The sequence below is a fragment of the Melanerpes formicivorus genome, unplaced genomic scaffold (genome assembly GCF_026170545.1).
Source record: "Melanerpes formicivorus ecotype bairdi unplaced genomic scaffold, bMelFor1.0.p_v2 SCAF_4, whole genome shotgun sequence".
NCBI classification, from domain to species: domain Eukaryota; kingdom Metazoa; phylum Chordata; class Aves; order Piciformes; family Picidae; genus Melanerpes; species Melanerpes formicivorus.
In genome coordinates, this window is record NW_027142356.1 from 17,851,197 (window position 1) to 17,878,138 (window position 26,942).

Here is a 26,942-nt window from a genome sequence, read left to right on the forward strand (position 1 = left end):
GCACATTTAAGCAAGTGTTCTAACTTCAAGATAGTAGATCTGATAAAATATGGCTCCACAATATTGTTTCAAAGTGGTCTGCAGTATCCAACTTTTGAAAAGAATGCCCTACTTGGTTTAATTTATTTATGAAAATCAGAATCTTTTGTTTCATGAGTTTAAAGTCAGAAGAATGCTAAAAGTCACTCTGCTTAACTCTGCTTAAAATTTGAGCTTAGGTGTAGGAAGATTTTTTTTGACATTTATTACTACTATTGACACCTACAATGCCATCTCACCTATCTCTGCAAATCAGAAACATTGGCTTTAAAACATAAGGTAAATTATTCCTAAACACAAAATTAAATGAAAATATAGCATTTTCCCTATTAAGGGCCTCAAAACCATCTGTTTATTTTAATTGCATTGCTGTAGAAGTATTCTCATGTAATATTCAGGATTAATGAGCAGTTAAAACCTAGATTCCTATATATATAAGCAAAAATTTTAAGATATTCTTCTTTATTATATTCACTAGTGGAATACTACAACATTTACTCAAAATGTATTATTCTGGATTTAAACTGAAATGAAGAAGGAAGTCCCCATAGTAGAAATTGTATTTACATAAAATCCCACCTTTAAACAATAAAGGCACCTATAAAAATATCCCAGACGCATTTAACATTCCAATGCTTTCTGATTTGTATTATTACAGTTCAAGTGTTTGGATGCTTTAAGTATATTTTCTATTAAGAAGTATATTCCACATTAAGAAAATGTAGAAGGAAAACCAGGCTATACAGTATGTCCCAATTTATTCTTCCATCCAGAGAGAAGTAAAGACACTTCAGCAACAAAGTGAAGACTTAAAAGACGAGTTATTAGGTGGCAGATGTTAAAAGCTTATAAAGAAGAGGTTTTGTTTTTCTCTTGTTTATGAACAATAAAAAGGCAGCTGAATACAGTTCCACTAAGAGGCCCAGAAGACAGTGAGGACTTTCAATAAAACACTAAATACTGCTTGCATTAATTCTTCCTGAAATGATGATTACATTAGTGTAATTAACAGTATAATTTTTTTGTAAATATGTGTACGTCATTAACAACAGAAAATTAAAAATGTTCCTGCCTAAATTCTTTATGAAGCAAGCCTCAGCATTTTGTAATAATTTCCCATCATAAAAATGCCAAATATTTACAGTTTGCAGATGAGATCATACTCTAAAAATGTTCACGTCAGTGAGATGGAAAGGGGGTTGTCAGGATGAGGAATTATAGTATAGTGCTATTGGTGTAAGTAAAGCTGCCTCAATGTGTCCTGCTTCTCATTGGCCACTCCAGACCACTGGAACAATATTTACTGGTTGCTATGTAGCCAGAAGTCTTTGCCAATTCATCCCATTAACAAGGTTGAACCTGGCTCTGGTTGATAAGAATAGTTATTGTTTGAATAAAATGTGCTGATAAAACGCTCACAGGTAAAATGCATAGTTTTTACATGCTTGAAGAATGTCTAACTCAGGCCTTGCAACTACTCATTTAATGGAACATTTTATCTGTGTATCATCTTTGCTGGTCCTGCTTTTTGGCAGATCTGGAAGAATAATTCATCATATTTTTCAAAGACTACAAAGAATTTATTGAGTATTTTAATCATTTAAGTGCACAAATTAATAATTCCCAAATAACTACATAAATTCATGACATATTGGTTTTGAAAATCAGCTGGAGTAGCTACATATCTGAAAAACTGACTTTATGTATCTCATGAACAGCAATGGAGGGATGCTGAACTTTCACTACTATATTTGGAAAGAAAAGACATTACATAAAAGATCACAGTGCAATAAAAATCATTACTAAGAAGTTAAGCACTCAGATGTTAGGAAATGCCAGATAACAAGCATCTACTTTTAAGAGAAATCACTGAAGAAGAGATATTTAGGAGAAGAAAGGATGGGACTGTTTGTTTCACTAACATTTGGTAAGGGCAAGTGTAAAGATCTGAGAGTCTGAAAGAGACCATTTCTCCCTATGTTTGTCCTCAACTTGATATAACCATGTCCATTCCTGTTCCATCTCTTCCATAACCTTTTCTTCACCCTAAAACATTTGTGCTTCTTTACTACAAAATGCCTACTTATTTTAAAGACAACTATTAATGGTTTATGGCCTTTCACAAGCAAATACTTTTCAGAATTATCACTGTGAAATAAAAGATGTTATCATTGCTTTTCAAATAGAATTGCAAATACTATTTGAAGTATTTATTTCTGTTTTTTCAGAATATATACAATGCTGGTCATATTTAAAGCAATATTTCTATTACTTTCACTTGCAGCTGAAAATGCTAAATTGAATACCTCAGGTAACAGGCTTAATTTTCAGCATTCATTCAGTATGATGTTTTCCAGCTTGAGCAAAAATAAGATAAGAATCCTGTAAAAATTCTTTCTTGGTTATAATCCTCATCTCATGAATAAGATGGGAAAGGGAATTATGTTTACATCATTATGTACTGTAGTGTAGTGTTTAAGTGCAACTTTGTTTTCTACATTTTGAGTCCTTGACTTTATAACTTTAGTAATTCTTTTCAATTGAAAGTATTTTTATGTTCTTAGCACAAACTTACAAGGTAAATTCTATTGCACATCATCACAGAAAGGTACCAGAATTGCATCAGAATCTTTTAGGCCAGCATGAGAGCTTCTGACTTACCAAATATCCAGGTACACAGTTGAACACTGTTGTCCTCACCCATCCTGGTCCCACTCTTTTTATATGTATAGGTTTGGGTTTTTTTTGTCTAGACAGCCCTGATCTATGTTATTTAGATTTCTTAGCAAGGGCCCAGTGTTATCCTGACCTCTCACTTAGTTTTCTTTGTATTCCACCTCCTTCATCTAGCCTCTACTGGATTGGAGTTCCAGTCTCCATATTCCAGAACTGTATACTTCCCTCCTGTCCTGGTTTTCAAGGGCTTTAATCCAGTAAGCTCCCAGTTTGTTCATATTTCCCAGGAGTGGCCCCTCTTGCCGATCACTGCCAACCCTAAGTGCACCCTACACTCCTGCCCGAAGCTTCTCTTCATGCTGCCTCTGCCTCTTCAGCCTATTGGAGAGTGTAGACATTTGCCTGCCCATAAAGGCTTTAGGCTGCTTGGACTGTGTTTCATGGATTACCATAGCCAGTGCAAACATAATCTTTGCTCTAGGGCAACATTCCTCAACCATGGAACCACATATAAACTGAGGAAGAACTACAGGTTACAACTTGGCCACTTCTGGGTGGATTTTCATAGGAGTGGCAAAAGACACATCTCTAGCACAAAGGTTGTCCTATATCACATTTCAAAATATGCCCTAAAGAACTGGCAGGATAATATAATAATATATATATATATATTACTGAGTAGCATTTTCTTACAATTCTGGCAAGCTAAACACCTAATTTTCTGATCATTTTACTCTTAAAATTATATATATATTAAAAAAAATATAAAAATCCCACACCCTCAGCTGTCACAAAATCCTTCCCAGAACCTTTTAATTGGTATAGACTTTTGAAGTTAAAGGATAATGCAGCTATAGTCAGCAGGTCTTCAAAGGATAGAAACAATTAAAGGAGGTGTGGATGCCCCCAAAGAAATTATTTATGACATGATGTCATTACAGTATCTGGTATCATGAATCAAAATGCACACAGTACTAACATGACTGATGGTGATTCTCCCATGCTGTCCACGGTAGAATTCCTGCATGGGACTGGCAAAAAGAAATCTCATATTCTTTCCAATGATACCTTCTGTTCCAGCAATCATACTACTCGATGGGATCATATTGCTTTGATAGAATACAGTGGTTGTGAATCTGAGCTTTAATTACTTCCACCCCACCAGATCCTACTGGTGCCTTTTTAAGTTACATGAATATTGCAATTGTTGAATCATTCACTTAGACAAGATGTATCACTATCACAGTTCATAAGTGAATATAGTACAGGTACTTACATATCAAAAACATTATAAAGCAAAGTGTACTTTCTGAAATAGAAGTTATTTAGTACACAATAAAACATTTTGATAGCGTTGTCCCCATAAATAGAATGGTAGTCAACAATTTGCAATCATCTTGAGCAAAAACATATTTCGCTGCTCTTGTTTCAGCAGTATATCTTTTTCTGTGCAATAAATAACAATTCTTTTAAAGGTCTGTAAGGAACCAGAATCCTTTCAAGGTTGGATGAATCTGAAATCCTTCCAATCATCTAGAGCTTTCCCTTCACTCCCTGCTGTGACCTTGGTGCTGCATAGATGCATACAATGGTCTCTCTACAAAAACTTTAACGAAATTAGCAAACTCACTTGGTACAGCAAACAGAAGAACTAGAAGATAATTACAGCATCTGTGACTGTGTTTTTCAGGATTTGTTAAAGACATTGACTATGCCAAGAGTCAGTTCTGCTAAGTGAAATACTGCAAATACATTATTTTGGTGTTTGCCTTTGTGGTGACACATTTGTACTACAGAGCTGTGAACAGTGTATGCTCTTCTCTAGTCCATATTGCAGTACACTATTGCTCACCAGTAATAAAGGTGCTTCCCCAAACAGCAGTATTTTGCAGTTTCCCTCCTGTCCAGTTAAATTTTATTTCAAATAAATACACAGAAAGAGTTAGACTGCAGACTGCTTTTCAAACAAGAAGTCTGCTCTCTAAGGTGACAATCTAATTCCAGAAAACAGTGTGAAATGAAGATAATGTCTCTGAAAATATATTGCTTTTCAAGTTACTCGATACCTTCACTCTCCCAGAGAAAATTTCCTGCTCTGGCTGATGGCCAAAGAGATTATATAGTAAGAGGCCATATCCTTTTGCCTTTCATTATCTAAGCTATATTTTATACTATTACAATGTAATCAAAATACTTCCTTTCTAGCCAGTAGTGTAACACAGATCAAGATTTTTTCCATCGCTATTTTTAAATAGCTACTCTGAAGCAAAACATCACTGAATCTCAGCATTTCTTCATTTTGCCTTCACACTGTGATAAAAATAAAAAATACTCTGTTAGATCTATGATGACTACCCTCAAAGGGTTCTCAGGCTCTCAGGTTTCATGAGGTATTAAATTAGAAAAGGGAAAGGGATTCAAATATTAAGTGAAAGGATAGGTTTATTTTCCTCAGCCCAAACCAGACATATCATAAGAGCTATTTATAGAAATAATCACATTAAAATTAAAAAAACCCATCTGAGTATGTTTTTAAAACTTGCAACAATCATTTCACATTTATTTTTCTCACTGGAAGTTCCTCTCCTGATTTCTGTGGAAAAGAACAAAAAAACCCCAGAGTTCTATCATCAAAGCAAGGTAAAAGAACCTCTACAAGACTTGCTGGTCTTCCTGAAGATACATAGTGCATGTGTAATTTGTCTGCCTGGAAAAAATTGGGCTTTTGATCATCATGTAGACAATAGAATGGTTTGCATGAGATATGGTGCTGTGAAACCATGGTAGACAATCATCTCTTCAGAATCAGTATCTGTTTTTATGTATGGAACAGATTTCAGCAGGTACACTTGTATTTGCTAACAAGGAGCAGTCGTGAGTTCTGGACTCTAATGTTAGCTTCGGAATGGGACATGCTGTTCTGATTATAATCCTCACAGCTAAGTACAGACTTGTGTCAGTCATTTTCTTCAACTGAATGACTTAATGATGAAAAGTGGTTATATTTGGTGTGCAGTGGAACTACAACATCACAGTATAACTCAAATCCAGTGAAAACTGAAAAACTACCTCAAGAGTAGAGGCAATAACAATTATATTTATAGATTGCACCAAGCTCTACCCATTCTACTATGCCTCTTATGCTTACACTCATGACTGATAACTTGTTTTGTGTGCATCTTGTGACATCTTTGTGCTGTATGAAGAGAGTGAGCCACCAAAGGATCTCATGAGGCCTGGTATGCTACATATTTCTTTAATTCTGTAACCTGGTTAGATAAGACAGAAGACTGAGCTCTTTTATGTCATCCATGTTTCAATACAAGGGTTTAACACTTGAGAAATAAGTGGAAAAGTACATTAATCTGTCAAACTTTTGAAATTAGTCTTCTAGCTTGAGATGTGTTAACACAGTTGTATAACAAAAAGAAAGAGAACTGGACTTAAGTAGGAAATTTCCAAGCTACTGAAAGAAAGCATTACATACATTTAATCTAGAATTGTTTGTTGGGACAGCAATATCCACCTTCATGTTAATGTTTCACTGTTCCCTATTTAGAAAGCAGTATTTAAGTTATAGGTAAGCAAGTTAATCTTTGAGCAAGCTAGAAAAGTGAACAGTTGTGTTACTATGAATAAATAACAGTGTGGCAAATCAGTATCAGCCTTGGGACCAACATGCCCATAGAGATACACACCACATTTTTGTAGCAGTTTGCACTAACTAGACTGTCTGTAATGTAGCAGACTTAAAATATATCACTTTAGGCAAAATATCCACACCTATAATAGAGGATGCCTACAAAAACCTGCACTAGTGCTAGGGCTGAAGTTTGATGTAGTAGAGCCATCAGAGGTTACCTAGCCAACATCATCCAGGTAGGGAAATTTTAATACTGAATAGACTGGAGAGCTAGGCAAAGGAGAACCTAATGAAGGTCAACAATTATAAGTGTAGAGTCCTGCATTTGGGAGGAATAAAACCATGCACCAGTACAGATTAGGGGTTGACCTGCTGGAGAACTGTTCTATGGAAATGAACTCTTCAGCACCTGGGAATGCTGGTGCACAGCAAGTTACTCATGGGACAGCAATGTGCCCCTTGTATTCTGGATGAATTAAGACGACTGTAGCCAGCAGATTTGGGGAGGCTCCCTTCACCCTCTACTCTGCTCTGGTGAGATGAAATCTGGAGTATTGTGTACAGTTATAGGCTCCCCAGGTCGAGAGGGACAGGAAAATACTAGAGAGAGTTCAATGAAGGACAAGAAGATAATTAAGAGACAAGAAATCTGTCTTTATAAGAAAGACTGAGAGGCCTGAGAGGAAATCTTATTAATGTATCTGAAGGGTTGCTGTCAAGAAGAAGGGGGGAGGCTATTTTCAGTGGTGCCCTGTGGTAGGACGATGGGCAGTTGCCACAAACTGAAACACAGAAAGTTCCACCTCAACATGAGGAAAAACTTTACTGTGTGGGTGGTGGAGCACTGGAAGAGGCTGCCCAGAGAGGTTGTGGACACTACTCTGGAGACTTTCAAAGCCAACCTGGACTAGTTCCTGCGTGACCTGCTCTAGGCGATCCTGCTTTATCAGGGATGTTGGACTGAATGATCTTCAGATGTCTCTTCCAACCCCTACCGTTATATGATTCTGTGATCTTCCTTCTCAATGCAATTTCTATCCTCATGTCATACATCTGAAGAACGGTCCTTCTGAGGATGAAAGACATGAAGGAACATAATAGAGTGGGCCTGCTACAACTATTAAATTAAGGAAGGTCTTAATTGAAAGCCAGTTTCTGCATCAGTATATAGAAAGTTGCCATGGCACTTATGCCAGACCTGGGTACTGGAGTGACTTTGCTTGTAATATCACACTATGTAAAGTCACATGCATCCAATTTTCAAGTTGCCATTTACATGGATTACAGCAGCAGTGGTGTTTTTTCTGCCCAACAACAGATTAAGTTAATCCCATTTAGGCTGTGTTTTAGGTTTTGCTGGTTTTATTTTTTTTTTTAAATTTTAAAAATTCCAGGCTGAAACTCTGAATCACAGCCTCTGAATTTGTAGTTGGTAGCATGTTCTAGAACTGCAGTGCCTGTCATCTGTAACAATTCCCCAGTTAACTGCAAATCACCATCGCCACTTACTTCCTTTACAGGTGAAGTCCCCTAAAAATCTCTCTCCTGGGTTTTGTGGGAAATGGTCTTTCACAGATTCCTTCTGGCCATATGGCAAGCTTGAGGAAGCTCATTTAGAGTCAACTCTTCTTCTGTCCTAACTCTCCCTAATGAAACTTAGAAGTCCTCATGAGTGGGAGTACTGTTTTGGAAAAAAGTCAGAAAACATACAGGGACATTTGCCTCCTTAAGGCTACAAGAGTTTTCCTTTATTCTTCACTAGACAAGAGACTCACCGTAGCAACATCTCAAGCAAACCATAGCTGTTCATCTGTTTTCATTGAAGTCTTTAGATTCAATTGATATTGTCATTAATTCATAATAAAAACTGTAACATACAAATGGTCCCTGCAGTGTATGGGAAAGACACATAAAATAAATTTAGTTCTGCACTATGGTTTGGATTATGTTATAATGCTTCTTAACTATCATTCAAGCTTTCCCTAAATTAACATCTGCAGAAGAATTTCTTTTAGCAGCAGTGATTCTCAGGCATTCTTATGGAAACAGAGGAAATAATTATTTTCCCCTCTGAGTTTTTTTCTTCCCAAATTTGCTTCACTGATGTGAAGGTTAGCTGATTAAGTATAATCATAGTTTAGTAGATATAAAAATTAATATTTAGTTATGAAAAACTGTTGAAGTGTAAAAGTATAAATCCCATTCATTGATTACAATGGAATTCACTTTGTGAGGACTCTCCATGCAGCAACTGTGAAAATTAAATGTTCTGTGGATTAGTCACTGAGGATTAAGGCATCCCCCTAAAAAGAAAAAAGGAAAGAAAAAAAGGGTTGTATTTCCCCATTTTTTCTTAATATCTTCAATTCTGCATAAGAACTTTCCTGAAGGATTTTTTTATCCTTTTGAAAAAAACACTAATATGCTCAGTAAGTTCTGTTTAACTGTTTGAGGTATATATTGAATGGTCACTGCAGATTTTACAAGAATTTGGCTTACACTGTTTGTAAACAGGCTACCCGATAAATAGCTATGCCAGTTATCTTAATGTAAGTCTTTGCAGTTTAAAATGTAGAAAAATATGAGTGAAGGTATCTAACTGGAATTAAGAATGAGTTTTGCCAATAGGCATTGAACAGAAGGAGGTGATTGTATATCTTAAGAATAGTGAGAATGGAAAAACACTTTTATAATTTACATTACTTTTGTTAATATAATTATCTACATAATTCCATTCACATTATTTTCTCAGTGAATTGGTTCAGCAAATATTTACACTCATAACTATCAGAGAAACACGTGTCCAGGAAGAAGGAAGAAAATAAGAAAAAGTTTTGATGAGCTTCACATTCAACTGAGTGGAATACAAATTCTGAGCCAGCACACTTTAGAATCAGCCTCTACTGGACAATAATCAAAACTTGCTCCTCAAACTTCAAATTTATAATAATTAATGTACATAACTCAAACTATGCATATTGTGTTACATCTTTTATCCAGAACTATGCTTTAGCTTGAGAGAAGCATGTCAATTCACTTAAACATTAAATTTGTTTATAGACCTTGCATTTTGTTGAGGGAAAAAGGTGGAAACTAAGTCAGTTCACACTCAAGCATTAACTACGGATATTACAAGATCTGCATTCTTACTTGATCTTGGGCTTAAGTATGATATTACAAAGCATATCTCTGTGCCAATTCACAACCTACACAGTCCAACACAGACGTAGAATATCTGTTCCCTTAAGAAAACCCCAACAAATAAAACCCCTCATCTCACTTCTGTACATCACATGATGATTTCTTGTCTTGGACACTGGAAACATTTACCTGACTGATAGGACTTTGGCGGTGTTCTCTAACCTGACAAGGAATGGGAATACATGCCTACATACAAAAGGAGCAAGAATTTTCTGTATTGATTTTGCAGATATTTGAGAGAATGCCATTGTATTGTAAGTAGCCCCATTTTGGTAAAGTGAAGGTACCTGTTAAACTAATCAGCAGACTGGTGGTTTTGGGGTTGGTTTTTGGGGTGGTTTTTTCGGTTGGGTTTTTTTTTGTTTTTGCTGTTTAACTGAATTCCACTTTGCTATCTTATTCCCAGGAGGAAATTGTGTGAGTATTGTACTCTACTCAATGCCCTTGGAAAAGTTTATTTGAATATAGCTTGTCTTCCTACATGAAGAAATGTGTTTCAACTCTTCAGTTTTTAGAGTGTGCTTTTTTTTTTTTTCTTTTTTATACAGTCTCTTAAAAGTAAAGTTGTCACAGCACACAGGAACACACTTGACTGAAGAGACAGCCCCCTTCAGAATCACCTGTATTGAAAGCATGTACCAAATATGACAGGTTCTGACAGCATCTGATGCTATACCTGACCTCTAATTGTTAGTGCATTAATACTTTATTCAGTTTCCTAGTATGTCATAGAATTAAAAAAAAAAAAAAAAAAAGAAGATAGTGGAAGACCAGAATGCTGAAGATGCTATATTGTGGCCAAATGTTAAACTGCCTTCTATGAAGCTTGTGAGCAACTTGAAATTGTCAAAACTTGTCTATAGGAGTGGGAGGTCCTTAGTTCATGTTAACTCATAAATACCTTTGTCAGCTACTCAGAAGGCAAATATTTAAGTGGTATTCCCATAAGCAGCGATGCACTGTTGGTCCATGTGTTATCTTAGTAGCCACATTTTCTGTGATATCAATAGAATTCATAGTTAGCTATGGATACCAGTCAGCTGTCTAGTCTTTCCCATTGGCTACCTGAAAAGCATAACCTTATCATATAAGGAGAGGTAAACAAAAGCTGTTCACATATAAAAATTGTTTATAGAGTACTAAAATGTTCAGATGAAAGTCACTGCGTAAGAGCAAAGTACTAACTATTTTTATTACATTAATGCATGTGTGCACTGCAAGTATACAGTAAGTTGGAACAATGAATCTTTGATTTGAAGCAGCATGTTAGTGTTAGCCTAAAAGAAACTTGTCTTCATAACAGACTTGTTGCACAAAAATTTTAGTCCTCTACTTGCTTTGACCTGCAGGTATCTGAAAAAACACCCAACAGTTTTAGGAGTGATTCCACCTGCTAATTACCTACAACCCCCAAGCATTTTAAGTTATTAACTTTTCCATAGGAAGTCTGACCTATTTGATTTCACGCTACTCTTAATCTTGAGTTGTGTACTCATCTATAGACACTATTCCTTAAGGAAAATATGGCTCTTGGTGTCGGTCTATAATGAGCACTTTGGTATGTAGTACTTATATCCAGGCATTTTCCGCCTCTGCAACTTCAAGATATCTTTGTATATACAGATGAAATTATTTAGTTGAATCATTCCTCCTGATTTATTGCATAAAATAGCATGTCTTCTCTACCAAGATTATCTGGGTATATGTTTACATTTTTTCTCTGTTTGTGATTTACAGAAATATGTTATATGGATATTGGTTAAAGTTTTCAATACTTAAGCAAGTCCTTTCAGTTGTTTGCAGCTGTTCACTATTCCTACTTATCAATTCTCCTTTTGTTAATTTGTCTCAGGCCACTGACAGGAGCACAAAGCAGTTAAGTCAATTTCTTACATTCATTGCAAGTTTTCTAGAGGACAAATTTAAAAACACAAGTAACTGTGGGGACAACAGCTCACTGAAGGCTTATTCTGTACAAAGCTAAACTTCCAAATCTTGTTCATCTTGCTATCTTAGAAGAAATGCTATCTCCTCATTATGTAACTGTAGATTATTTTTCAATACCCAAAAAAGGGAAAAAAGGACAAGTCTCTTTAAATCTATACTTCTTTCCTGAAGTGTATAGAATGTGGGAACTTGTGACAACATAAAGTGTTTTGTGAACATGGTGAGAAAAGACTATAATGCCTTGGATAAAAGCAAAATAGCTGTTCAGCATATAGTGCATCTTCTGAGGTTTTGTAAAGTTCTGCCTAAAGCAGGAACATCATTATATCCCTTGAGTATCTTTCCCACATGCACTGAAAAGCTACCAAGGATGTCAATTTATTTATTTCTATCAGCCACAGTGCTGGATCACTGCAGTGATGGGTTTCACTGAAAGGAAGATTTTCAGAGGGTTCACAGAAATTAGAAGTCTTTACTGTTTTTCTAGCACCACTCACCTCAAAATGCCAACACAACTGTACAATGTACAAAATCAAAGCACTGATTATTCCTTAACTTTTCCACTCACTTTACACCTCTGGGCTTAGGGAAGGAAATACTCTTATTTTCACACATGACGGGCAATAGATGGGCAAGACAGTTTCTTTTATTCCTTTCTTTACCTTTGCATGAGCTTAAAGTGCAAGCCCATGGCTTACTAAAGTAAGCTTAACTTTCACTGCTGTTTAATAATGCTTCTTCTATGTTTGGTATTTTAAAAGCTTCTAGTCTATTGCCTTCTCCATCTCCTTCACAGTCCTGTCAACTCTAATTGCATGAATTAAAGTCTAACATTTTCAGTCATCAGCTATGAATATTTGCAAAGAGTTCTATTTGTTCAATTCATCATCCAGATCTCTAAAGTTAGCTTTCACACTGTCAAGAATGCACTTTCAGAGCATATTTCAGACATGACAAAGTTTTTTATTAGGAAAGAATTTTTAAAGCATCAAGTTTCAAAGTGGTAATTGTATTTACTTAGTTTATATTTAAAAAGCAACATATTGTATCTTACAGAGGTATGTCCTGTTTAAGTAAGGTTATTAAACTGCTGTAATTATCTTTAAGAAAACTAAACAATCCAAGATATGGTATTGCCTTTAGGCAAATGAGCAAACATGTCAAAGAATATTAAACATAATATTTTAAATAGGATTTGGAATAGCACTGCATACCTTTTGAACATTGATAAGTAGTGATGCCAGAACTACTAACTCCAAACACTTCTCTCTATGAAAAGCCTCACCACTCCATTTCTCTTCATATTTCAGTACAAACAAAGTAGTCTGCTCATAAAACATCTGAGTTCATTCCCACCTCTGTTCTACTTAGCCTCTGTATTTAGTTTAAATTCTCACTGATCGGTACTTTCAATCAGTCCATGAGAAGCAGATTGCTAATATATTTCCTTACTGTCAATCTTCTTGCTGTTAATGCTTTGCACAATACTAGACAGGCCCATTTACATTATATAACATGGATATAAATAAATGCAGAAATGTGAAGTAAAAGCAGCCCCTGGCCCTGTTGTGGCAGCACTTTAAAAAAAAAAAATCTTTATTTTAAACCTACTTCAATTAAACTTAGTTTTAAAACTAAAAATCTTAACACAGACAGAACTAATGTAGTGTGAGATGTTTCTGAAGACATGTGGTGCCTTGCTATTTTAGAGTTCATCCAAGTCCCATTCAATTCCTATGTAAATAAAAGGCAAATGTTCTTTCCATATTTCCTTTTCAGTATGCAGGTAGAAGCACCATTCTTATTCTAAATTGTAATTTTTATTAATTTACTTTTAAGGTTTTTGCACTAGCCATCAAGCATAGGATCAGTTTAAAATGTACTTTGATAGTATTTTCACCTAATCTTTGAGTAATTTTATAAATACTAGCTAGTATGTTCTTTATTTACAGAGTATTAGCAAGGAACTTTAGATCTGCATTCCCTTACTGAGGGGCAGATAAAGCAGAACAAAAGAATAAAGAAGTGAACTATGATTCTTTTAATTTTCAGTAGTACACCAAAACAGACACACTTGTTTTCACTGATAGAGAAAAATAAAGTAACTGAGCTAGGATTCTCTTCCTGTTTATTTTTCAAGGCCTTCCTAAATTAAGACAATCCAGACTTTGTAAAGATTGTTTGACTAGGAAAGAGCCTCCTCTCCAAATGCTCCTTTTAAATATTCCACTCTATGTTTTGAAGCAATAAAGAAACACAAAAGAAAATCCCATCTAAACAGAACATTTGCTTATCAAGTATTATGTGAGTCATTAAATGCTATTCTTACATAGCAGGATGACAAATTATTAAAAAATCCTCTTTCCAACATCTCTATAGTTCTAAGGTAAAAGGCATATTCCTAATGAGTTAAGAAAACTGATGCACTACTAGCATTTCTCAGATATGCTCAGATACTATTTTTGAAGTAGGGTACTGTCCTGGTTTGAGGCCAGGCAGATCCTCTCTTGCCCCCTGAGAGGGGCAGAAGAATGACACTCACACAAATGGATTGCAGAAGTGATGGAAAGTTTAAATGGAAAAGCAATTAGTGTTTTACAGAAACTACAAGCATAGTGACAAAAGAAACCCAAAGCATACAGAGTCCCCATAGAGCATAGCCAAAAGCCTCCCAACACTTCCCCTTTCCTCATATGAGGGTATACCCAAAAAACCCCAGGGCTCTTTCTTCCCCTCCATTGCTAGGCTGGTCTCAAGACTGGCCAGATCTGAGATCGCCCCTCCCCCTTCTTCTCCTGGCATTAGGCTTAGCTAGGCCTAAGAAGCCTTGAGATACTCCCCCACCATTACCCAATAGGGAGCATCTCTCCCAGGAGTAGAGAGGGAAGAAAAAGGAAGTGAGAGACTTTGCAGGTAGATTTATAGGGTGCAAGACATTATGGGTATGAAATACTCAGCTTCCTGTGTCCACACAGTGGGCTGAGCACTCAGGACACCGGAGGTGTAGCTTGTGTGGCAGCAGCATGAAATACCCAGCTTAAACTGCCACAGGTACATGATATAAACAGGCCTTAACTCCACTGCTTCTTTTCCACTAGATGGAGAAAAAACTGACAGTGTGGACTTTCATTGCCGTAGTAGAATGGGGAACAGAAAAGAAAATAGTTGAAAGTTGCAAGTTACGTACCTAAAACATGTAGTCCACAAGTTAGTACAGGCAGCTGCTGCAAGGGTAGAGACCCTTGCTTCCTCAATAAAGCCCACTAGTCCAGAGCAGTGTTCTAAGACAAGCAGAGCTCATGGCTTGGGCAGCAACACTCTGCTGGTTTAGGAACTGGCTGGAGGGCCGAGCCCAGAGAGTGGTGGTGAATGGCGCCACATCCAGCTGGCGGCCAGTCACTATTGGTGTGCGCCAGGGATCAGTGCTGGGCCCCAGCCTCTTTAATATCTTCACTGATGATCTGGATGAGGGTATTGAGTCAGTCATCAGCAAATTTGCAGATGACACCATGTTGGGAGCAGATGTTGATCTGTTAGAGGGTAGAAAGGCTCTGCAGAGGGACCTCGACCGACTGGACAGATGGGCAGACTCCAACAAGATGACATTCAACAAATCCAAGTGCCAGGTGCGGCACTTTGGCCACAGCAACCCCATGCAGAGCTACAGGCTGGGGTTGGAGTGGCTGGAGAGCTGCCAAACAGAAAGGGGCCTGGGGGTGCTGATTGACAGCTGGCTGAACATAAACCAGCAGTGTGCCCAGGTGGCCAAGAAGGCCTATGGCATCCTGGCCTGCATCAAGAATAGTGTGGCCAGCAGAAGCAGGGAAGTCATTGTGCCCCTGTACTCAGCACTGGTTAGGCCACTCCTTGAGTACTGTGTCCAGTTCTGGGCCCCTCAGTTTAAGAAGCACATTGAGACACCTGAACGTGTCCAGAGAAGGGCAACAAGTCTGGTGAGATGCCTTGAGCACAAGCCCTATGAGGAGAGGCTGAGGGAGCTGGGATTGTTTAGCCTGGAGAAGAGGAGGCTCAGGGGAGACCATATTGCTGTCTACAACTACCTGAAGGGAGGTTGTAGCCAGGAGGGGGTTGGTCTCTTCTCCCAGGTAACCAGCACCAGAACAAGAGGACACAGTTTGAAGCTGCACCAGGGGAAGTTTAGGCTGGAGGTGAGGAGAAAGTTCTCCACTGAGAGAGTCGTTCGCCTTTGGAATGGGCTGCCCAGGGAGGTGGTGGAGTCACCGTCCCTGGAGGGTTTCAGGAGGGGATTGGACATGACACTTGGTGCCATGGTTTAGTCATGAGATCTGTGGTGACAGGTTGGACTTGATGATCTTTGAGGTCTTTTCCAACCTTGGTGATTCTGTGATTCTGTGAACTTAGCAGATTCACAAATCACTGAGGTGACTTTCAACATTACATTCAAGATCTGATCTGAATGAAAATGAAACTCCAGAGATGCCTGGAGATGAACAGGCCTTATCTTAAAGTAGTGAAAGCAAACAAAAATTTTATAATGGCATAGCATGGTCCAGTAAATCAAGAAAAGAAAAGAAATGAAAGGAAAAGAAATGAAAGGAAAAGAAAAGAAAGGAAAAGAAAAGAAAAGAAAAGAAAAGAAAAGAAAAGAAAAGAAAAGAAAAGAAAAGAAAAGAAAAGAAAAGAAAAGAAAAGAAAAGAAAAGAAAAGAAAAGAAAAGAAAAGAAAAGAAAAGAAAAGAAAAGAAAAGAGAAAAGAAAAGAAAGGGAAAAGAGAAAAAAGGAAAAGAAAAGAGAAAAAAAAAGAAAATAAATCAGCATTAAAGTCTTGCCACTATAGAACTAATAGAATGCCTGTCTCTTCCACCAAGGCACTGATGACTCACTGCAACTACAGAATGAACATGATGAGAGACTTTCAGAAACAAACCCAAATGTTACCTCTGAACTAAATGTTTTCCTGCCTGAAATCAAGCCTAGTTAAGACACAGAAACTACATCTGTGACACCCTTTACATTCTCAAGACTTAAAAATCTGCCAACTCTGTCAAGGCAGTTCAGACACTATTGTCCTATAAACCTGGATTTCCACCCTGCTGTGTAGATTTGTGTTAAACATTACTTAATCTGATGTCCAATGCTCTTTGCAGCTGTACCTATTAAGAAGACTATGGTGGGGACATAGTATATTGCACATTGCTAGACTTCAAAGCTTCTAAAGGCTGTAAAGTAGAATAACTTTTGTGAAGTTGTAAAATTCAGGTATCTGGGTTTTGTTATAAATTTAAGTGCTGTACTTTGCATTTGTTTCTGTATTTTCTATGGACTATTCTGGACTACGTGCAAGTTGTATTTGCAAGTGGGGATTCTGGTTATGTTTTATAGTGAAATTTAGATAACACTTATGGGAAGAAAATGTTTATAACAAGAGCAAATAGAGATTCCCTAAAGCAAAGAAGCCCTGTTCTTGCCATGTAGTATATGGAAAGTACTTTTATTTTTTAGTATTTTTTTTCTTATTATTTTTGTCAATTTTCGCTTGAAGAAAGAGAAAATATACTTTGCATAAAACATTTCAATGTCTGATATGCTACAGAATCTTCTTGAATATGTGTAAATACTTTGAGCATAGCATACACATCAGGGCAGACCTCCGAAGTAATTAAATATTCAGATAGTGAGGCAAATGCTGAGGTCACTGCCAGCAGGGATTTAATTTAGCTAGCTCAATGCTGACACTATTTTAAGTATTGCATTGCTGATGGACTTTGAAGGAGAGCTTCTGACTCATACAATGGCTTTCAGAGTAACAAAGCTAATTTCTTCTTTGACTTATATGCTTTAGACACTCTTCAGAAGACAGATATCCTAGAACTTCTCAAATTCCCCAGTGCTCTTCTAGGTCTTAAGTTGGCATTTGGAAATTTCAGCCATGTTAAAATTGTTCTGATCATGACAAAACTTTTATTGCTAGGTATTTAAATTTCTTCTAGTAGAACTAGCAAGTTAAGTAATAGATTTTGATGAAATGTAGTAGTTCTTGAAATTTAATGGATTGTTTTCTTTTGGGATTCAACCCAAAAGATCCTATTTACAAGTTCTGTCAAAATGTACTTATATTACTCTTGTAGGACTTTGTAGCTACTTTGGACAAGTTTTGTCACTCAGATTTTGTTTCTACTCTCTGTGTGATATAGCTATCAACAACCAAGGAACTTTAATGAGCTTTCCTAGTCATATAACCTTCAAATATATACCTTGTCCTTACGCTATATTTGATAGTTCATGTGCTTATAGTGAGATTCTGCAACCTGGTTATCTTTAGCCTTATAAGAAGGGTAACAGGTTAAGGCAGGATTCTATCTGGACCTTGGATATATGGAGGACTTTGGAAAGTGTAGTTCCTTAAAAGCTATGAAAAGGAAGAAAGCCAGCTGTAAAGATTATTAGATCTAGAGTAAAATGCAATGCATAGCGTAACAATAATATGCTAAAAGGTGAGAAATACCAAAGTGGGTTTTTTTAAGGCCTTTTGCTCTGTTATGGATCACTTGGATGAACTAATGGTCACTAATGATTGATGCTGCCTGACTATCAGCTGTGCTCTGCTGGACAACTTCTTGGGTGCTGGGAAAAAAAACAGTTTTGTCAGTGCTTTTCTTGTCACTGTTGAAGTATTGTTATTTCATCATCACTTTAAGAACTATACCTTCTGTTTTTTTCACTTCCCAGATGAGAAAAGGAAAAAGCACCACCAAAACCCCATTGCTCTCTGATTTTTATCATACTTACCACACAAAGTTGCAAAAATATTATTTACAGTGTCTAGGTTACTGAAATTGGCTTTTCTGTGAGAAATCCGAAAAACTGAAGCCTCGATTCTGCAGATTTTATTGCTATGTGTAGTAAAAAATAATAACTGCATGGTAATCATGGCTCGTGTCCCTATCTCCATCCACTGTTAAGCAAGTTCTGCAAAGCAAAGTGGCGTCTTAGGCCTCACAGACCAGGGAACTGTTCAGCTTGTTCTGTAGCCCTTCTTTTGACAATAATATTAATATCTATTTCTACCTTCTACCTATCCATCACTTTTCACAAAATATTTAATATCTTTTATACCTTTTTCCCTCTAGCCATTTTCTTAAAAAAAAAAAACAACCTAGGTATTTAAATGTTTCCAATTCATGTGATTATGCCCTAAAGATTTTTGCAAAGGCACAACAAATCACAAATTCAGTCTAATAAACAGTTGTTAAAGTACAGTGCTTTAGAAAAGTAGGTGCCTTTTATGACCAAAATACAAGACTCAAATTTACAGAAATGTTCCTGAAAGTTGCACATGCATCAAACATTCTTCACTTACTCTGAAATACGTCAGTAGTTTTAAATAGGTTTGCTTTTTGGACAGCAACATGTTAACTATTTACTGGATATCAGGATATGCCATAAATCTCCCTTTCAGCTCCAGAAAGAGAGGAAGTGATGTGCATAGATGATATTATGTAGCTGTTTCGAAGTTCCTAGCACTTACAATCCAGAATCCACTACAAATTTTTCTGCATGCTTGCTATCTTCTATAGAATAGTACCTCCTCTTTTCCCTATGATTCAGAGATAGGACTTCCAAAACTCACCCAAACATCACGTATTTGTCCTGTCCCTACGCGGTTAGCCCAGTCACTTAACCACTGAATGAGTCTCGGCTTTTATTCTATGGCAAGAGCAATCAACAGCTAAAGGACTCTATACCTCCCCCTGGTGCGGCGGTCCCTCAGAAGAAATCCAGCCTGCTATGCCCTGGCCGTCCAGTATTCGAGTGCCCTCTTCAGCCAAGGCAGCGTCATTACAGAAAAGTGCCGAAATGCGCTGCCTTCTAAAGCATAAAGTTTTTCAGGTATAGCTGCCATGTATTTCCTCACTTGAAGATCCACAATGCAGAGGACAATAAAGAATAAAGTATTTTTAGTGTGAACTTTAGAAAAGTAATTTTTTGCTAGCTATATATTTTCTTTAAGTATTCACAAATTTGTGTGCTCTTATACCAGATGGAAAGTAAGTAATAACTATTAAATAAAACCAATTCAAGAGTGGCTCATGAAAGTGTATTAAATTGTCAGAGAGCTTTTCAAGAGACTAAGAATTTGACATGAAGCATATTTGCTGCAATTCAGCAATGGTTGTATCTGCAGACTATTAGCACAAGATAATTATGGGTTTCAAAAAGGGAAATAAAGAACAAATTACAAATTAACAAATAGGGATGAGATTACTGAAAATCATTCTTGATTTTAAAATCTAATATGATGTCAGCAGTGATTCTGCAAGAGTTAAGATTCAGAAAAGCAGAGTTTATGTTGAAATTTAAAGATCATAAAGCTTTTTTTCTAGATTTGTTGTAAAAATTATTAACATCTTAAATAAATACAACAATGATATAAAGGAACCTGAGCAAAGAAATCTCCATAGCCTGCACACAACTTCCTAGTTCATTTGGTATTTATGTACAGTTCTGGAATCATATCACTGAAGTAACAACTGATGATCTGCCATGTAAAATCAGACCAATAAGAAAACGAAGCATTGCAGCAGTGTGTGTTTGCTCATGCTGCTGTCAAACTCAACTAGACTGCCTTTGTGGTATTTCATCGATGAAATTGATGACTTCCAATGGGTTCTGAAGAGAACTATACTTGTGTCAACAGTCAGAAATTCAGAGAATGTAGGTCTGATGGTACCAGTGAGTGGCTTTTATTTGGCTGTATTATGAAAGTAAATGCCTGTTGACCCTAGGATCTATGTAATGGATGTTTAGTAATTCTGATTTACTGATCTTCCATGCCTGTGCTGCCTATTCTAAAGTCATTTTCACCCCACAAAATACATTTTATTACTCAGTAGGACTGAACTATGCATTAAAGCATAATGGAGTGATGCTAGTAAAAACATTCAAGACAATAGAAACAGTGTTTTCCTCTAGTAAAGGAAAACAAACAAATGGAATGCTTTTGCAACCAAAACTGTATTCTTGTCCTTATCCTGTGCCCCACCCCAAATCCTCCCCACAATTATAAAAAAACAACAGCAGAATACCAAGGAAGTATTAATGCCATGACACAGCTGTCATATTGCCAGATGGGCATTACAATTTAGGTATTGCAATTATATTTTTGGGGTAAGCTTCCTGACCTGTTGGTAAGGCTCGTGATATAGTTCCTTTCTTTAGCATACTTAGATCCACAGCTTGTCTTGGTTTAGAAGGTCAGTTTGTAGGACAGTGTAAGCTTGAGTAAATAACCCAATGTGTTGAGGTACAACCTTTTCTACTCTGTATACAAGAACGACTGAACACAATTGATGTCTCTATAAAAGTCTCACTGTGTCAATATTCAGCTTTTCTGGGATACATTTTCACTGAAGACTCAGATAACAGTAAAAGCAGTACCATTGTCTTCAACAGTCACAAGTAAGAATGGAGATATTTTTTCCAAAGTAACTTTTCACTTTGGAATGAATGAAAGTGCATGTAAGCACATGACTTTTCAGAAGTGTACTTTTAAAATCTTGTTGACTTCACAGTAAAAGTTATGAAGAAATTTAAAACACAACAAATATTACAGGAAAATGATTGGTACATTGCTTGAAGTAAATGTTAAGAACTTTAAAAAATACATGGAGTCTTCAGATGTAACTAAAGAACCTTACAGGAAGTTCTGAATGGGAAACTACAAAATGTGTTCTGTTCAAACAGGACTTTTTGGATAGTGTTTTCCTCTGAGAACACCAAATATGGTCATTTAACTTTAAACCAAAATAGGCAGTGAGGAACTATACAAACTAGAGGTATTATCTACCTCTGTGTGTTAAACAATCAAATTTGCATTAAGATTCAGACCTGAAAAGTGGCAAATGCTGTGTGCACTGTGCTGATTGACCTTAACGTCTATTAGATTTAGAAGGAAGGGGAGCCAGTTGAAAGCATTAAGACTTATTCTTAATAAAAATAAACCACCTAAACCAAACAAACATACACAGCAGTTGCTTTTATGTTCTGTCTTTAAAAAAAAAAAAAAAAAAAAGAAAAAGAAAATGCATATAAAATTTATTATAAAGTATCAAAAGAAGTTTGAAATTTTAATGATTTCCAGAAATGTCTTACAGAAAAGGGTATTTGGCTGGATTTAGAAAATTGTAGGTTATCTCATACTATAGACCCCAATCCCCACAGGTATGGGGCTTGGAGACAGTCTAATTAGTTGACAGAAAAACTGTATCAACTGCCTGATACATGCTCTTTAGGGGAAAGCTGTGAATTCTTTCACCTAGATTGATGAGGTAACAGTCATACAGAATGTTGTTAGAGCCAATTCTGTTTCTAATTTTGCCATGTGGCTCTTCAATCCTGCAGAATTGCATTTCTCAAGCACAAAACAATGAAACACTATAGAGAACAAAAGAGGTCAGAATCTGTTACTCCATGTACTTACTAACACCTTGTGCTCCCCTGCTCTTATATGATTACCTCTTAGCAGGTTCACTGTGTCATGGTAGGGCCCTTAACCCACTGTGACATCTGTCATTTTGTATCTACCCAATCAGAAGATGATGATATCTAGTATTTTAGTTAAAAGGTATGCACTTACCTGACATCAGGCACTGGGTTGCCAACAACTCTGCACTCCAGTAGTACCCTGTTTCCTTCAGCAACTTCCTGGCTCCGGAGCTTCTGAGTGAATTGAGGTGGTGATGATTGATTATCTTCCTTTTTAATGAAGGGGTGGCAAAGGACAGTTTTACTACTTTCCTTATCAGGATAGTGTTCTCCGTTCATATGAGCTCCAAATAATTTTCCCTCAGGCTCAGTCTCTTGACGTGGCTTGTTAAACTCTTGGTTCACAGAGGTGTTTACATCTGGTTGCCTCTTTTTAGGAGACAGATACCCACTGTCTGGAGAAGAAGCGTCCCCATCAGGACTTTGGCCTCTTGTCTTTGCTGCCTGCCTAAATATAGATGACAATTCCTCTATGAAGGTGGCAGCTTTGTCACATGGCTTGTTTCTGAAAGGAACTTCTCCCTGGAATGCCAATTCAGACTTTGGGTTTGTCTTAGGTACATTTGGACCATCTTTCTCTGAATGTTTCAGGCTTCTAATGAAGCTGGGACTAGCAGTTAGCAAAGGTGAGGTGCTTGCTTGCCTCTTGGAAAATGAGGCCAAACTACCTGCTGCTTGAGGTGAGGTGAATTGCTCTTTCTGATTCCTTAGGAGAATATGACCTGCAGCAGATGAAGTTAGACTGCTTGCTTGAGGCCTCTGTAGAGAATCTTGCTCATGCAGTTTGGTGTTGCTGAAAGGATTTTCTGAAATGTTAGAAAGAGAGGTGTTGAAATAATGAGTACTGTCCGGCACTGCATTCTGATCCTCCTTCATGGAACTGGCAATGGCTTCCTGAGCTATGTCAAGGCTCTTACGTATCTCTTCCTGGGTAAGAAAAGCAGATAGTTCATTTGAAAATTCCCCATTCTGAATATCTGATAGGGAATCACAGAAGAAGTCATGGCAGAATGAAGCTTCTGACATATTTTCAGGATATCCGTTATTGGTGCCTCTCTCTGCACAGTAAGCCTCCTTCAGCATCAAAGAAAAAGGCAATGCCTAGCCACAGCTTCTGTCTTGCATACTGGAAGACACATGAAAAAAAACTTTTCAGTTAAAGAAACTCTGTGGGACCTATTAGACACAAAACTGGGAGAAAAGCAGAACCCAACAGTGCATTAAATAGTTACTGTAAACCTTAGCTTCTATTAGAATAGGCAAGGACTGAAAATTAGCTAGGTGGAAATAAGAGCATTTAGGAGCAATTTTTCCTATGCCTCTTCCTTCATAACCATGAAGACATCCTTTGTCTGTCATTGCATACCACAAGCTCAATTCCGCTGGACCAGTCTAAGCAGTCTAAGTGATTTGTTATTTCACATCTATGCTATTCTACACACACACACACCTCCCCCCCACACCTCTGGTTTTAGGCACATAATGATTTGGGGAATATATTTACATTTATCTTTTTACTAAATCAGTGCCTTCCAGACACTAAATTGTCCAGTTCTGAGAGGAAAACTTCGTTCTGGTTGAAACTGGTTATGAGAATCTACACAAGGTTATTTGTATTAGAAATTGCAAGTTATCTTTTCTGTTTAATTTTGATAATGTGTTTAACATAATTTTACTTCTTGTGTTAATGTTTTTAATAGCTACATTTCAATAGAATTTAGTAGCAGATTGCTCAACATAAGTGAAATTTCAAACTGCCACGTGCTAAAAGTAGCAGACTGAAGAAGCAGATTTAGAACCTATGTATCATCCTATACCATATGTGTATAACATATATTCTGTACCAGTTTCACAATGCACAGAAGCTTCTATACATCTCCACTTTTCCTGCAAGATTTTAGAATGAGAATGAGCTTTCTCTGCCTCTGTAAAACCAGCGAGAAACAAGACAACAGGGAAACCACTCTTTTCACAAGGAAGAGGATCTGCCTGACACTCTCCTTATTGAAATCTGGTCACTAGTTTGTGGGTGATCTATTCTTAAAAGTAATTGCTGATTCAGCAAAGCATTTAAATAAATTGAATCACTGGATCGGAACTACCCTCACTATCAATACAGGCTGGGGGACAAGGTGATAGAAAGCAGCCCTGAGGAAAAGGACTTAGGGGTGCTGGTGGATGAGAAGCTGGACATGAGCAGATAGTCTGCATTTGCAGCCCAGAAGGCAAATGCCATCGTGGGCTGCATCAAAAGATGCATGGTCAGCAGATTGAGAGAGGTGATTCTGCCACTCTGCTCTGCTCTGGAATGACCTCACCTAGAGTACTGAGTCCAGCTCTGGAGCCCTCAATACAGGAAGGACATGGACATGTGGAGTGGGTCCGGAGGAGGGCCATGAAAATAATCAGGGGGCTGGAGCACCTCTGCTACAAGGACAGGCTGAGGGAGCTGGGGTTGTTCAGCCTGGAGAAGAAAAGGTTCCAGGGAGACATAATTGCCACCTTCCAGTACCTGAAGGGGGCCTGCAAGTAGTCTGGAGAGGGACTGTTTATGAGGGTCTGCAGTGATAGGATGAAGGGCAATGATTTGAAATTAGAGAAGAGTAGATTTAGACTCGATGTTAGGGAAAAGTTCTTTACCATGAGGGTGGCTGAGCACTGGAACAGGTTGCCCAGAGAGGTGGTTGAGGCCCTATCCCTGAAGATATTCAAGGTGAGACTCAGCAGGGTTCTGGGTGACCTGATCAGTAGATCAGAGGATGTCCCTGCTCACTGCAGGGAGGTTGGAATAGATGATCTTTACAGTTCCCTTCCAACCCAGGTGATTCTATGATTTTATGAATATCAGTGCTTTTAGTTACCCTTGAAAATACCCTCTTTCTGGTGATGATTTCTATGAGATTAATTATGCACAAATTTTTAAGAAATATAGTATTTTCTCTTAGTGCTCCAAAGTGTTTCTCAACTGATAGATAGGTGGCTTGACATTTATGAGGTGCACTTGCATGTATTTTACATCAGCTTGTGCTAGGTCCACTTAACTTTGGTTACTTCACTAGGGATTATCCAGCATGTAGTCATTAACTGACTGATAAATTATTGGAATTCTTGGCTTGGCATATGCATCTCTTGATATTCCTGCTTGTCTTGCCAGCAGATTACAACTCAACACATAAAAAAGGAGTACAAAGAAAGAAAAGCATTTTAGGATTGGATAGATGTGTTTTATAGCATAGAGTAATACACTTCTCTATGCTTCTTTCCTTTTATCTGTGTTTACAGGGCAACAAATTCAGCAACCATGCCCATTTCTTGTCAATAAAATCTAAAATGTATATACAGTATAACTAACTATCATACAACAGCTTTGAAGAATGAATCTGAGAAGCCAAGCAAGCAGATGGTCTAGAGGCTCAGCTGTTATGGCATAAAATGGATGAATGTCAGCGAAATAAGGATTAAACCTGGAGAGTGTCTGTCTTCTTAATCTTAGTTATTTTAAAAAACTTTGTATTCTAATGACCAAAGGTCCCAGTTTACTATTTAGATAGCTCATAAATACCTGTGCTTCAAATGAGATCTTTATTTAAAGCTGCATTGTACTTTCTCCTATCTTACTAACATCTTAAAGTGATACAAATACATACTCAGGTAAACTGACTTTCAACACCAAGTTGCTCTGGATTTTCGATGTTATGGGTCAAAGGACAATTTTGTTTACTGCTAGCTAGCAGACTGACTAAAACAAATGTATTATGAATTAACATATCTCCTCTGAATGATTAGTTCTACAATTAGAAAAATATAATGGCTTTATATGTCCTAATTTACAAAGCACACTTTCTACATTTAGGTAAATCAGTCTGTATCTGGGTATTTAGATAAATCTGATGAATTTGAACATCTGAGAGTTACTGGCAGTTCCTAAAGTTGATAAGCTTTCTTGATAAGAAAGGTCTGGTGTCTAAAAATGGATATATACGTCCAGCTTAGACAGCTGAATGGAAGCTTCCAGTATTAAGACTTTTTTTTTCCCCAGACACACTGTAACACATAAACCCACTATTCTTTCAGAGCAACTTGTAACCACAGTGAACCGGAGGTGAAGTATTACTAACCCTATCAAGTAGCATATAATATCATAATCAGTAGTTTCAAATGCTATTTCTAGCTTCTCCAAGTTAGACTACAATGTATTTATAACAGTTTCCATCATCATTACTCATTAGGTAACCTGAAAAGCCATATACTATATTACTTAAAGACACACATCAAATGAACAATATGCTGTTGCACACATGTCATTGTTTAGCTATACTTCCAGAATTATTACGATGAACTATTTATTGGGTCCTATTTTCTATATATTTAAGATTGCTAACAATTAAACACACATTTTATGTCACATAATTTAAATATTTATTCAGAAAATAATATAGATGCTTTAAGGAATAAAATAGTAAATAGTAAAATCAGAAGTGCACTGGATTATAATAGACTCAGGAAAGATTTAAATATTTAATCAAATTAAGGTATTTGGATAGTGAAATATGGAAAACCATAGAAAATCAAATAAATAATTTCAAGAAAAGTAGAAGCATCCTGGACACATAGAAGAAAAGTATCTGCCAAGAATTTTTAAAACAAACAAAAAAAAAGGAGAGTATTTTTCCTCTGAATTTTGTTATCCTGCAAAATTACTCCCCAAAATACAGTAATAAAATTTAGCAGAAAATATATAACAGACCTTACAACGAACAGGCCAGTATGAAGAGTCTCAAGTATAGTTATTAGCGGGCAAAGCTGGCTTTTTCCTTCTTTATCTGAGTAGGCTTAAAGTTGTTCCAGTTATTCACTAAAGATTTCTTGGTCCTCAGTAAGCATCGAGAAGACTGTGACCTGTGTGTTAC

At 37.0% G+C, this 26,942-nt stretch overlaps 1 protein-coding gene across 1 annotated transcript in view; it reads right to left on the minus strand.

Annotated features, from left to right (window-relative positions):
- The window catches only part of PALLD (palladin, cytoskeletal associated protein), a 180,798-nt gene extending 157,641 nt beyond the window's left edge, over positions 1-23,157 (minus strand). The window contains 1 exon segment of the mRNA XM_068137130.1: positions 22,124-23,157. Coding sequence (XP_067993231.1) covers positions 22,124-23,157 — 1,034 coding nt within the window.
- Positions 23,158-26,942: the final 3,785 nt, after the last annotated feature.